The sequence below is a fragment of the Scyliorhinus canicula genome, chromosome 6, assembly GCF_902713615.1.
Source record: "Scyliorhinus canicula chromosome 6, sScyCan1.1, whole genome shotgun sequence".
NCBI lineage: Eukaryota > Metazoa > Chordata > Chondrichthyes > Carcharhiniformes > Scyliorhinidae > Scyliorhinus > Scyliorhinus canicula.
In genome coordinates, this window is record NC_052151.1 from 43,135,763 (window position 1) to 43,150,291 (window position 14,529).

Genomic DNA, 14,529 nt, shown 5'->3' on the forward strand with positions numbered 1-14,529 from the left:
CGTTGCTCAATACAGAAGTGATCTGAAAATTAAAATGGTGAAAATATGCACCAAGAACTTAGCTATGCAGCAAGTTGAAGCCTGTCTTAAAGAAGGCATGCATGTAAAAATCGCTGCTGTATATCATTTATATTTCAGTTTTCAGTACATTCTTTACATCCTAATGCATTCAAAAAATAGTGTGAATAAAACCACTTTAATGCATTGCAAGTACAAAAATGCACCTAGTGTGTATTGATTTTGTACTATTACATTAATATATTGCGATGTATTTAGGTGACAAAAGGGAAGGGACATTATATTGTGGTTGTAGCATGAAATAGTTTTTGTGCCATTCCAGATTATAGAATCATAGGCTGTTGTTTCGGCTGCCAAATATGGTTTGTAGCTAGTATGGAAGGATCATGGGCCTGCTGGGGAGTTTTAGAGGGTTCTCAGAGTACAAGCTGAATGTAGGGAAAAACAAGGTATTCCCGGTGAATGAGCTGGCACAGCAGGCTAATTTAGGGTGGGGTGCCATTTACGGTAGCGAGGGATAGGTTTAGGTATTTGTGGATTCAGGTAGCAAGGGAATGGACGGTGCTCCATAAGTGGAATTTAACAAAGTTGGTGGAGGAGGCTAGGGACGATCTTAAGAGGTGGGATACACTGCACTTAACGTTGGCGGGGAGGGTCCAAGTGGTGAAAATGAATATTCTGCAGGGGTTCTTGTTTATCTTTCAAGCTCTCCTGATCTTTATACCAAAGGCCTGTTTTTGGCAAGTGGACATGATCATCTCTGACTTTGTAAGGGAAGGTGCCGAGGGTAGGCAGGATCCTGCTACAGAGGCAGAGGCAGCAGGGGGGGTTAGAGTTGTCGAACTTGCTTCATTATTATTGGGTGGCGAATATGGACAAGGTGCGCCGGTGGTGGGAAGGACAAGGGATAGAGTGGGTTAGGATGGAGGAGGAATATTGTAAGGGGTTTAGTTTGAGGGCTATGGTGATGGCAACATTGCCAATGGTTCCAAGTAAGTATTCAAGGTGGTGCAGTCCACAGTGAAGATATGGAATGAGTTGAGGAGGCATTTTAGGGTGGAGGGGATGTTGGTGCTAACGCTGCTGTGCAAGAATCATGGGTTTGAGCTCGGGGAGATGGATAGTGTATACAGGAGGTGAAGGGAAGTGGGGCTGGTCAAGGTGAGGGATCTGTACTTGGAGGAAGGGTTCACCAGTCTGGAGGAGATAAGAGACAGGGTAGAGCTGCCGAGGGGAGTGAGTTCAGGTGTCTGCAGGTAGGGACTTTGCGCAAAAGATCTGGAGAGGGTTCCCTAGGTTGCCGGGATACACCCTGCTGGAGCGACTGCTGCTTCCAGATGTGGAAGGGGAGGGAAGAATTGAGGCTGGGGGAGCAGGGAGGCGAGTGGGTGGTGAAGATGAAGGAGAAATGGGAAGTGGAGTTGGAAGGGGAAATCAATTGGGGAGTATGGAGTGAGGCACTGTGTAGGATAAACCAGGCCCTCCTCTTGTGCAAGGGTGAGCCTGGTACAATTTAAGGTGGTGCACAGGGTGCATATGACTCGGGCGAGAACGAGTAAGTTCTTTCAGGGCGTAGCAGATGAGTCTGAGGTGAGGGCGGGGACCAGAAAATCACGCGCACATGTTTTGTGGTGGCGGAAAATTGGGAAAATTCTGGGCGGGACTGTTCGCGGTCTTAATCAGGACAGTGGAGGAGGGAGTGGACCCGGACACTTTGGTGGCGATATTTGGGGTTTCAGAGAAGCTGGAGCTCATGGAGAGGAGGAAGGCCGATGTCTTGGCCTTCGCCTCTCTGATTGCACGGGGGCGAATTTTGCTGGAGTGGCGGTCGGCATCGCCATCAGGGGTAGTGGCCTAGTTGGGTGACCTGTACGACTTCCTGCGATTAGAGAAGATAAAGTATGAGTTAGGGGATAGGGTGAAAATGGGGAGAAATCTGTACAAACTGTATAGTTGATTGTTGGGAAGTATGTTTCCGGGGTGTTATTCGCTGTAACCGGTTTTGATATATGTTTGTAATAAAATGTATTTTAAAACAAAATTTATGGTTTATAATTATGCAGTACAAGGACATATATACAGTATGGCCGCATCAGGGTTTATAATCAAAAAGATAAATGAAATGAAATGAAAATCGCTTATTGTCACGAGTCGGCTTCAAATGAAGTTACTGTGAAAAGCCCCTAGTCGCCACATTGCGGCGCCTGTTCGGGGAGGCTGTTACGGGAATCGAACCGTGCTGCTGGCCTGCTTGGTCTGCTTTCAAAGCCAGCGATTTAGCCCTGTGCTAAACAGCCCCTAGATAAATTAGTTTATCACTAACCGTATCGGGAAGCACGGTAGCATTGTGGATAGCACAATCGCTTCACAGCTCCAGGGTCCAAGGTTCGATTCCGGCTTGGGTCACTGTCTGTGCGGAGTCTGCACATCCACCCCGTGTGTGCGTGGGTTTCCTCCGGGTGCTCCGGTTTCGTCCCACAGCCCAAAGATGTGCGGGTTAGGTGGATTGGCCATGATAAATTCCCCTTAGTGTCCAAAAATTGCCCTTAGTGTTGGGTGGGGTTACTGAGTTATGGGGATAGGGTGGAGGTGTTGACTTTGGGTAGGGGGTAGAGTGCTCTGTCCAAGAGCCGGTGCAGACTCGATGGGCCGAATGGCCTCCTTCTGCACTTTAAATTCTATGTAATTCTATGTAAATAACCTTGGCTTCATTAACAAATTTTCTAACATTCAGACATATGCAATATACATGAAGACACACATGCATAGATCTCCCGTGGCATTATAGACACGGACTGACGAGAAAGTGTATGTAGCTTTCAGCTTAAGGGCATTTAAAAGGCAGGAATTGTAATTTTCAACATCAATACTTGGATTGTACAATAAATAGCAAAATGTTTCTGTTCAGCACATGTTGAGGAGGGGGAGATGCAAATCTGAGGCGGCTACAGTGTCATCATTGGTACCAAGTATATCTTGACATGTTTATGGATGTGAATCTAACAATTTAGAAAGGACAGCCATTGTTCCCTCCAAAAGGAATTGCACACAATTACAGCACTTTTAATAATATCATGGACGTTTAAAATACATTACCACATCATTACATTTCCTAATATTGATATGATAAGCAGCCAGGGAGATAAATGGCACTTCATTCAGAAAGTTAAGCAATGACAGGTGGATCATTTAACTTTCATCTTTTATACAATTTTTAGCCAACTTGTGTCAAAGGTAACAGTGAAATTAAACGGGAGCAATGTGGTCTGGAAACCTTTTTGAGAAGTGATGGAGAAGCACCCTATTAGCCTTTTCTCCAGATTTTCCTTCCCTTCTCTTCCAAACAGTTGTTCCACAATTTTAAAACCGTAAAATATCAAGAACAAAAGTAATTTAACATGTTACAAATCTCACTTTTTCTTGTAAATGACACTTTATTATTGGAATATTTTTCTGAGCCAACAATCCAGTCTGCTCAATTCTTGTGTCAATTTTAAAAACACAAAAGGGGTAAATCTAAACACCTACCAACAGAACAGGTTGAATGGAGGATATCTTAGAATTAGTTGCTCCCCAGTCTTCATAGCTGGTGTACAGCCCCATCTCCAGAACGTACTGTTCTCCAGTGAAGTCAGTGTTCTCATATGCAACCCACCTACAAATCAAGGTGAAATTTCACTTGTTACACTTGTGAACTATTTCCTCAGTATATAGTAGAGCTGTTTAATTTTAGCAGCTCTTGAAATTTAAATATTGGAACAAGCACATCATTGAAAGTAGAGTGGATTTCAATAAGCCTACACTTGTACTTTCTGTCCAGAACAATTTGTTGCGTGGAATGTTATTAAAAATGACCATTCAGGGGAGCATTTCTGACATTTACAACAAACGTATGGGTTCAGAGGAGACGCAGACCAAGGAGCTGAAACGAAAGTGGGAGGAGGAGCTGGGGGGAGAGATAGAGGAGGGCCTTTGGGCAGACGCGTTGAGCAGAGTCAATGCGACTGCAACTTGTGCCAGACTCAGCCTGGTACAATTTAAGGTTGTTCACCGGGCTCACATTACAGAGAGCAAAATTAGGAGATTCTTTGGGGTGGAAGACAGATGCGCAAAATGTGCGGGAGGACCAGCAAACCATGTCCACATGTTCTGGGCATGTCCAAAGCTGAGGGGACTTTGGAAGGGGTTTGCTGACGTCATGTCCAAGGTGTTAAAAACAAGGGTGGCATTGAGTCCAGAGATGCCGATTTTTGGGGTGTCGCAGGATCCGGGAATCCAAGAGGAGAAAGAGGCAGACGTTCTGGCCTTTGCTTCCCTGGTAGCCCGGAGGCGGATATTACTCGCATGGAGGGTCTCAAGGCCCCCGAAGTCGGAGACCTAGCTTTCGGACATGGCTGGCTTCCTCTGCCTGGAGAAAGTTAAGTTCACCTTGAGAGGGTCGCTGTCAGGGTTCGCCCGGAGGTGGCAACTATTCATCGACTTCTTCGCGGAGAATTAATCGTCAGCAGTTGGGGGGGGATTCCCCAAAATTGTAGTCGGCAGTCAGACGGAGAGTCCCATTTGACCCCGAAATCAGGGGCAGGGCCTGTTTGACACATGTTTCATGTGCTTCGCCCCCTCTGAAATGGCATATCGTAGCGCACAGCATTGGGACGTCCTCAGTGCATCATCTGAAGGCCCTCCCCCGATGCTCTGCCCCCAATGGGCTGAGTTCACAACGGCGCGGTTCACTCATGGTCTCAGCCGTGTGGGAACCGGGCGTGATGGCTGCGGACTGCGACCAACATCGCCACAGCCAGGCGGGGGCCGTGCTGTTGGCCGGGGCGGGGGCTTCAGCGAGTGCTGGGGGACTGGTGGCAGGTGGTCAGGAGGACAATATCTGGCATGTCGTATCCGTGCGTGGCTGACGCCAAGTTTTATGGTGCAATCGCTGCAGGTCACCACCGCGCGCATGCGCGGCCACGGATCTGCCCATTTCCCAGCCGTTTATTTTGTGGAGGCCGGGTGTTTTATGTGGCGCAGCTGGTAGCCTCTCACCGGTTGCAGCATTTGTGAGGGGACACCGCCAATTTTTTCCACGTAAAAAGATAAAAGAACTGGCTTGGGATACCTTGAGCGCTCGCTTAATCGCTCCCAGGCTCCTCTCGGGGCAGTCTCCTCCGAAGGGCCCATACTGCGCTGTAATGTTCTATGTTCTATGTTCTATTCTCCACGTAAAGATCCCCCACACAGCCTCAGAATCAGAGAATCTGGCCCATTATCTTTTTTTTAAATTTAGAGTACCTAATTATATTTATTGCCAATTAAGGGGCAATGTAGCGAGGCCAATCCACCTAACCTACACATCTTTAGGTTGTGGGGGCGGAACCCACGCAAACATGGGGAAAATGTGCAAATTCCACACGGACAGTGACCCGGGACCGGGATTGAACCGGGGGCCTCGACGCCGTGAGGCAGCAGTGAGAAAGCTTGGGCTGGATTCTCCGCAGCCCCGCGCCGGTAGCGCTTTCGGCAGAAAATCCACTTTCACGCCGTAATCGGGCCCGGCGCCAGTTCGCCGATTCTCCAGGACCCTAAAATCGGTGTGAGTATGCCGAGTGGCTGGGGGCATTGACAAAAGCCCGCTCAGCAAAAATCCGCTCCTGACCGGCCGAGTTCCCGACGGCATGGAACTAACCAACTATTGCCGGTTGGGATACTGGCATGGCGTCTGCAGACTCAGCCCTGGTCGGGGGCGGGGTGTTCGGACACCAGGAGGGGGGGCTTTATTGGTGGCCGGGGGTTATATCCACCCAGTTTGATGCTCGTGTGCGCGGCCAATAGGGAGGAGGCTCTCATTTTTCTGCCTGGCTCCGCAGTCCACGTCCGCCATGGAGCTCGGCTCGACGTGGCCGCTGGAGGCCGCTGCCATGCGCACGCACAGACTCCAAACTGGAAGTGCGTTGTCCCCTATCCGCAGCTAAAGCTGCGAGATTGACTCAGGGCCCCTGCTAGTCCCCTGCAGGGCATTGAATTAGCTCAACTTGTTTCTGGAATTTCTGGAGTAAACCTGCATTGTTTTTACACCGGTTTGGGGACATAGCCCCATTTTGGGAGAATCCAGCCCCTTGGGCGGAATTCTGCCCCCCCCCCCCCCCCACCCCATGTCGGGTGGGAGAATCACCGGGGCGCTGAGCGAGACCCGCCACGCCGCCCCGGCACCCGATTCTCCCGCCCCCCACAAACCGGCGCTGCGAGATTCACGGCTGGCCGCTGGGAGAATCGCCGCTCGCCGTTTGTAACGGACGAGCGGCGATTCTCTGGCCCCGGATGGGCCGAGCGGCCTGCCCAACACGACGGGTTCCCGCCGGCGCCGTCCACATCTGGTCGCTGCCAGCGGGAACAACATGGGAACGCTAGAGAAGCGGCCTGTGGAGGGGGGGAGGGTGTTCTTGCACCAGGGAGGGCCTCAAAAGGGGTCTGGCCCGCGATCGGTGCCCGCCAATCGGTGGGCCAGCCTCTCTAAGAGAGGACCTCCTTTCCTCCGCTGCCTCGCAAGATCCATCCAACATCTTCTTGCGGGGTGGCTGCGGGAAGGACGGCTACCGTGCATTTACGCGGCGCCGCTTTTATGCGGCGCCAAGGCCCGGCACGCGTAAATGACGTGGCGCCGCTCCTAGCCCCCCGGGGGCGGGAGAATAGGGGGCTGGGAGCGGCCTCCCACGCCGGAGTCAAACACTCCGGTTTTCACTCCAGCGTCGGGACTTAGTCTCCCGATGGGAGTATTGCGCCTCCACGTTAAATCTTCAACTATTTTAAATTTATATATCTGAATATTACCTTATCTCTGACAATTAGATAGTAGAAAGTCCAAAGATGTGCGGGTTAGGTGGATTGGCCATGCTAAATTGCCCATAGTGTCCTAAAAAGTAAGGTTAAGGGGGGGGGGGGGGGTTGTTGGGTTACGGGTATAGGGTGGATACGTGGGTTTGAGTAGGGTGATCATGGCTCGGCACAACATTGAGGGCCGAAGGGCCTGTTCTGTGCTGTACTGTTCTATGTTCTATGTTCTAATCCCCACAGTGCAGAAGTAGGCTATTCAGCCCACTGAGTCTGCACCAACCCTCCGGAAGAGCACCCGACCTAGGACAATTTAGCATGGTCAATCCACCTAACCTGCACTTCTTTAAACTGTGGGAGGAAACTGGAGTAAATCAACGGAGACACCGGAAGAATGTGCAAACTCCACCCAGTCACCCTACGTCGATATCAACCAGTGGAGTTAATTTCAGTATTTGTCTCATCGTATCCCTCCATAACCTTGACCGCTTTCTCGGTTATTATATCTGTTGATTTCTCCAAGTACAACGAGCCCCAGATCATAATGGGCTGATAGGAGTTATGGCAAAGGCAAAAACTAAGCAATCTCCTTCAGGAAAGGAGCCCTGTTATTCATAACTGATATAGTTCATATACCACACCAGAGCAACATAAATATGATTTACTTTTGTCTGCTCCCTGAAGTGGCCGAGCAAGTCACTCAATTCAGCAAGGCTCACTACCAACATATTCATACGGCAACTAGCAATGGGCAGTAAATGTCAGTCTTGCCAGAAACATCCAGATCCCAAGAATGAATTTCAAAAAATACAAAGCAACAGCCAGCAACGAGAGCCTACTCTCCATGCAAAGAAACCCAATGTGGTGAGGTGGATTGACAGCCTCGTGAAGAATTAGTTAAACGTTCTGCCAAGTTGGAAAGCAATCTTACAGTAATAGTGCGGTTGATGCAGACACCTGGTTTAAAGTCTACAGCACACACTCTCGGTTCCTTCTTTGCAAATCACCAGTCCGCCTTCACTAAAAGCTACATTGCAGAGCATGTTTCGCCCCCTTTCAATATTTGGAATTACAGGCTACCTGCCTTAATAATGAGTTAACATGAAGAAAATAAATAAGGCAGTATGCGGACTTGTATTTGAACACCAATCCCAGTAACAGCTTTATCAACTAAAGTTGGGTATGAATTGCTGGCAAGGTTGGGATTCATCTCTTAAAGCTGTGATTCCAATTTGTTTTGTTCTGGGTGACACCAGCAAGGGCTCATTTGCTGCTCATTCCCGATTGCCCTGAGAAGGAGCATCGGCTTATCCATGAACTGCTGCGGTCTTTGTGATTTTACAATGGCATAAGGTAGGAAAGTCGAAACACTGGCCCCATGAAAAGGAAAATAATGTCAATTTTTGCCCAATTTGATGATCTTTGAGTGAAGGGGATCAAAGGATATTGGGGGAAGGCAAGATCAGGTTATTGAGTTGGATGATCAGCCAAAGAGTGCGGGAGGGGCCTGGATTCAAAAAGAGCACAAGAAGAGCCGGGAGTTTAAAAAGAGCGCGAGAGAAAGCCTCTCCAGCCTCCCACGAGACCACCTCAGAAGAGAGCTCCGAGGATGTAACCATTATAGTCGCGGCACAACTGTCATACCCACCTTCCACCAGTGCAGATACATACAGATACATTGAAGATAGGAGCAGGAGAAGGCCTTTTGGCCCTTCGAGCCTGCTCCGCCATTCACCACGATCATGGCTGATCATCCAACTCAATAGCCTAATCCTGCTTTCTCCCCATAGCCTTTGATTCCCATTCTCCCCAAGTGCTATATCCAGCCGCCTCTTGAATATATTCAGTTTTAGCATCAACTACTTCCTGTGGTAATGAATTCCACAGGCTCACCACTCTTTGTGTGAGGAAATGTCTCCTTATCTCTGTCTGAAATGGTTTACCGCAAATCCTCAGACTGTGAACCCTGATTCTGGACACATCCATCATAGAACATAGAACAGTACAGCACAGAACAGGCCCTTCGGCCCTCAATGTTGTGCCGAGCCATGATCACCCTACTCAAACCCACGTATCCACCCTATACCCGTAACCCAACAGCACCAACCCCCCCCCCCCCCCCCCCCCCAACCTTACTTTTTAGGACACTACGGGCAATTTAGCATGGCCAATCCACCTAACCCGCACATCTTTGGACTGTGGGAGGAAACCGGAGCACCCGGAGGAAACCCACGCACACAGGGGGAGGACGTGCAGACTCCACACAGACAGTGACCCAGCCGGGAATCGAACCTGGGACCCTGGAGCTGTGAAGCATTGATGCTAACCACCATGCTACCCTGCTGCCCCATCATTGGTAACATCTTCCCTGGTGGGACACCTTAATGGACAGGCTTTGGGGGCACAATCTGGTGAGCATCACACTGCTGCTGATGCACATCAGGTGGAGGCAGAAACGCCCAGGCGAGACAGTAGCTGGAGGGCTGCTGCATTCCAGGACCCAGCTGTGTTCCAACCTGATGCTGAGCCTGTGGTACAGAGGACGCAGAGATGATGGAGACGATAGGGAGCAGCCGGGACATTCAGAGGGAGATATCACCATTGACATCATTAGTGATAGTGTCCAAGGCATCGCGCAGTCGATGTCGGCCATGGCTGAGGATCTCGGCAGAATGTCACCCAATGCCGCGGGCATGTCCCACTCTCAGATGAGCATGGCTGAGGCGCAGCAGAGCTTGTCCCAGTCACTGAGGAGCATCTGCGAGGGCATCTTCACGATGGTGCAGACCATGGGGAACCGCCAGAACTGGCAGAGCCAGATGATGCAGGGGCAGTAGGGGCGTGAAACAGCTGCCCCTCCTTCCCTAGATGAACCTCAGGGCCCTATGGGCACCGACCGGGAGGAGACACAGGGTGCGAACCCGGACCCATCCCATGGAGTGGCGACAGTGGCCACCAGCACCCCGTGTTCCACCCCGCTGATGAGGGCCCAACTCAAAGTCAGCACACGGGATAATAATCATCTTTATTAGTGTCACAAGTAGACTTACATTAACACTGCAATGAAGTTATGTGAAAACCCACTAGTCACCACACTACAGCATCTATATGGGCACAAGGAGGGAGAATAGGTCCAATTCACCTAACAGGGTGGCACGGCTATGCATGTGCCGTCAACAAGTCCACCGGAGCCCTCAGGCTTCAGAGCCCCCAGAGGACGCCCACCAAGGGCATTGAAGGCCATGGGACGTGGTAAGCAGCTGGCCTCCTCCACTTCTGATTTGAAGCCTGGGAAACACTTGACGTTGTGGTGGAGCTAGGAGGGTCAAGCACATTGAGGATCACTGAGGCACGGGGGGAGGCGGGGAGGGGGGGATGGCACCATCGGGAGAGTGGAAAATTGTAAAACACATCAAATACCCTTGTGCACAACCATTATGACGCCTCTGTTACTTCCATCTGCAATTCGAGCTGACCTTTGATCCCTTGGCTCATCTCTCCAGACAACCTCCTGTCTGTGGAACCCACCCACCCTTTAGCCATGGGCATGTCCCTGGAGCTGTGTCCCATCCCCTGGGCATTAGGATGTTGGCTGCTGCATGTGTGGTGTTGCCTCCTGCAATGTTCAAGCACAGTGTCGAGGCATCAAGGGGCTTTTGGGATGCTTGGCAATGACTCCCACATGCTACATGGCCTGCCCATCCACGGGAATCCACTTGAGGTGTGTGATGTGCTCACTTAACCATGACTGTCAATTCCCTATTAGCAATAGCCTTCAGCAGCATGGCCAGAGGCCTCAGCAGTTGATGGGGGTTATACGTAGTCATTGGGACAAATGGGCATGAACATGGGTTGCCCCTCAGGGGTTGGCATGGTGGTGCAGTGATCGGTTGTCCCCCCCAGTGCCTTCCCCCACCCTCCCATGGCAGCACACCCCTGGGGAGGGTCCCCCCCCCCCCCCCCCCCCCCCCCACCGAGCACTGGGGTGGCAAGTGCAGCACCCCCGGGCTCTTTGCCTGTGAGCAAAGTTGACTATTCACCTCCTCGGATCCCCACGGAAGTCCCTCCGCCGAGTTCACATTTTTCAGGAGTACTAATAGGCGCCAATGTGACCACTTGCTGGGGAGGCCAATGAATGACAGGAGGCCGCTGTATATGGGATGGCTCCCGTTAATTGTATACAAATAGGGCTTAGGTGGTGATAATTGGTTTCTCGCCATGCTACAGCGAGATCCTGATTTCTCCTATGGGAATGGCCATATCTTTGCATTGCAATGTTAATGTAAGCCTACTTGTGACAATAAAGAATATTATTATTATATAAACTGGCACCTAGCGCGGTTCTCGTTTTTGGCCTCTCCCGCTATTCACCAGCCTCGTTTCGCTTGAGCGAGAGCGTAATGAGGCCGGAGAATCCCGCTCGATATCTTGGAGGGTGCATCAAATGAAGCTTTGTGGATAGATCTTATGAATAAAAAGGTGATGGCCACATTGCTAGGTGTTTAATGCAGATCGCCAGATAGTCAGTGGGAAATTGAGGAGCAAATATGTGTGCGGTTCGTGGCGTTGTGTAAAAATAATAACAATGGAGTAATTATATGAGGTGATTTCAACTTTCCCAATATGCGATATTCATAGTGTTAAGGGCTGAGATGGAGTGGAGTTCTTAAAATGTATTCTGGAGAACGTTTGAGGTCAATACGTAGAGGCCCAACAAGGGACGCCGCAGTGCTGGACTTTAATGAAGCCGGACAGACGGTTGAGGTGTTGGAGTGGAGCTGATATTCCCCAAGTCTAATTCAGAAGACTTTTACAATGTAGGATTGAAATCCATTCCTAGGAATGAAAGAGCATTGTGCCAATATCCAATTCCCAAAGTGAGCATAATTGCGAGGATCAGTCAGAATAATTAATTCTGTTCTTCAGACATCAATTCCTAACCAATATGATGAATAATGTGGCTGCTTGTTTCTGCCAATCTACTCTGTAAATTCTCAACAGTGAGTATACAGCTGAAGGGGACCAGCTCTTTCTGATGGGTAAAAGGATCATTAATTTAGCCATTTTAATATAAATACTAAAGCCCAGTTAAAACTTCAAGCATAACTTAGATTACAAAAACACACCGCTTGCAGTAAGAAAGCACAGAATTTGAAACATCTAAAGGCTAGCTAGAACTTATGCAGCATTTTCACTGAAAGGTTAAATTGATCCATTGTTCTAATGAACAGAATTGCAGATAACATTGCAGTCCGCAGAAAAACCAGTAAAAACTGGAATTGATTAAAAGAATAAATCACATTCCAACACAGGACAAACATCTAAAAAGCAACATGTCTTCATAAATGTTGCTTATCGATGATTGACAACTGACCATCCAACCAAATGCATTTGAGACCCACCCAAGCCAATCAGCACACTGCCGGGGTAGGTACAGATGGAGTCAGACTGATAACATTATTTTCAAACATAGAGGTCCGGGCAGACATTTTCCATCCAGGATCACTCGATACCTTTTACCTAACTATTCGCCATCCTTATTTCATATTTTCATATTTCCATTCTAACTCAAAGTCTGCGCAAGCTGTTTTGCTTTGAGCAAAAAACCATTCCTGTATTTTGAAAGTTAAATCTGTTTGTAAACCATGAAGCCAATTATATCTCTTTAAGTCTTCTGCGGGCAGGGTTTATTGAGAACACTTGATTTGTAACCACAAGAAGATTTCAGTCTCTCAATTAGAATCAATAGACACAATAAAAGATTTTTATTTTGCATCCGAGAAGTGTAACTTAAATTTCTACTGAGTTTTGAAGTGTATACGAGATTACACTTAAACCGCACGGTAGATTCCTACAACAGCTTATCCCAGGCTAACTGGTCTTCTTAATATTCTAGGTTAAACAGCTGCCTTCCACCCCTGTGATGTCCCAACTGCTTAGAATATGGAGACAGCACAGGCGCAAACCCATTGGCGACACATTGCACTGAAATGGCAAAGTACTATAAGAGTGACCTGGCCAAAACAATTTATTTTCTCAATAGCATAGACTATTTCTTTAAAGTTTTCCCCTGATTCATAGAGACTTCGTTTTTCTAGTGCTCATTAATGCCACACTCAAATGCAGCCATGATGTCCAAGGCAGCCACTCTCACCTCTGTTCAGCTCTTTTCCCCATGTTTCCTAAGGCTATAATGAGGTCAGGAGCTGAGAAACCTGGCAAACTGAGTGCCAGTGAGCAGGTTATTGCTGTGTAAGTGTCACTTGGCAGCGACTGTCAAACGCCTCTTCCATCACTTTGTCGATAATCAAGAATAGACTGATACGGCAGTTATTGGCCGAGTTGGATTTGTCCTCCTCTTTGTGGACAGGGCATACCTGAATAATTTTCCATTTTGCCGGGTAGATGCCAGTGTTGGAGCTGTTCTGGAACGGCTTGTCTCGGAGACTGCAGCTAGCTCTGGAGCACCAGTCTTCAGTGCTATTTCCGGAATGTTCTCACAGAGCCTTTGCAGTATCCGGTGCCATTTTTTAATATCAAGTGGAATGAAATGAATTGGCTGAAGATTGACATCCATGATCCTGTGGTCCTCAGGAGGAGGCTGAGATGGATTATCCACCCGGCACTTCTGACTGCAGATTCTTGTAAATACCGGGCGGGATTCTCCGTCGGCGGGATCCACCGCTTCGCCGGCAGTGCACTCATGCCCACTGGTTTCCCGACAGCGTGGGGGTGGCCACAATGGGAAACCCTATTGGCCGGTTGCCGGGACGGGAGTATCCGCACAAGAAAACGGGTCTGGCGGGATGCAGAATCCCGCCCTGTGTCTTTCGTATTCAAGCGCTTGGCTCCCCATCATTGGGGATGGGGGGATATTTGTGGAGCCCCTCCTCCTGTTAATTATTTTGTTGTCCACCACCATTCCTGGCTGGAATGCAGTACTTAGATTTGTTACATTGGTTGTAGCTTAGCTCCAACTATCGCTGCTTCCACTGTTTGGCAGGCAAGTAGTCCTTTGCTGTACCTTCCCCAGCTTGACACCTCATTTTTAGATAAATGTGTTGCTACTCCCCGTATGCTCTCCTGTACTCCCACTGAGCCAGGGTTGACCTCCAGCTTGATGGTAATAGTCACACTGCTGCTGTGGTGGCATTTGAACCCGTGTCCCCAGACTATTAGCCTGGGCCTCGGCACCGTGGGGCAGCAGTGCTAACTACTGTGCCAGCATGCCTCCCTGACTCTTTATTTTTAAACAGTGACCTCTAGTTCTGGATTATCCTACAAGAGGGGACGTGTTTCCACTTTGACCCTGTCAAGAGTCCTCAGAATCCTACATCAGACCATGTATTTTAATCATTTGTCATAAGTTGAATTGCTAGTGATGGCTCAAGCCAAGACAAGAATCTTGCAAGGCTCTTGTGAACTGGAGGATGAATGTCAGAGAGTCACATTGTTCCTGTAACTATATTGAACATCGAAGGGGGAAGCTACATCTGAGAACTGGGAAAGAGAGCATTTTGGTGAAGAGAGAATGGAATCCCTGGAGGGAAAATGACTGCTGATGTAGTTTTTGTGGAAATGGTGGCATTTATTGTACCTATAGTTTTCTTTAGATTAAAAATCTATGAATTGCTCTTTTCTTGATATAAAGTCATCACCTAACTTGTGTGCAGGGTGAAACTTCAAAATAGT

At 48.9% G+C, this 14,529-nt stretch overlaps 1 protein-coding gene across 1 annotated transcript in view; it reads right to left on the bottom strand.

The window, feature by feature from the left end:
* The window catches only part of crybg1a (crystallin beta-gamma domain containing 1a), a 114,301-nt gene that overhangs the window by 35,764 nt on the left and 64,008 nt on the right, over positions 1 to 14,529 (bottom strand). The window contains exon 12 of the mRNA XM_038799243.1: positions 3,547 to 3,673. Within this exon, the coding sequence (XP_038655171.1) occupies positions 3,547 to 3,673 (127 nt within the window). The remainder of the gene's footprint in view (positions 1 to 3,546; positions 3,674 to 14,529) is intronic.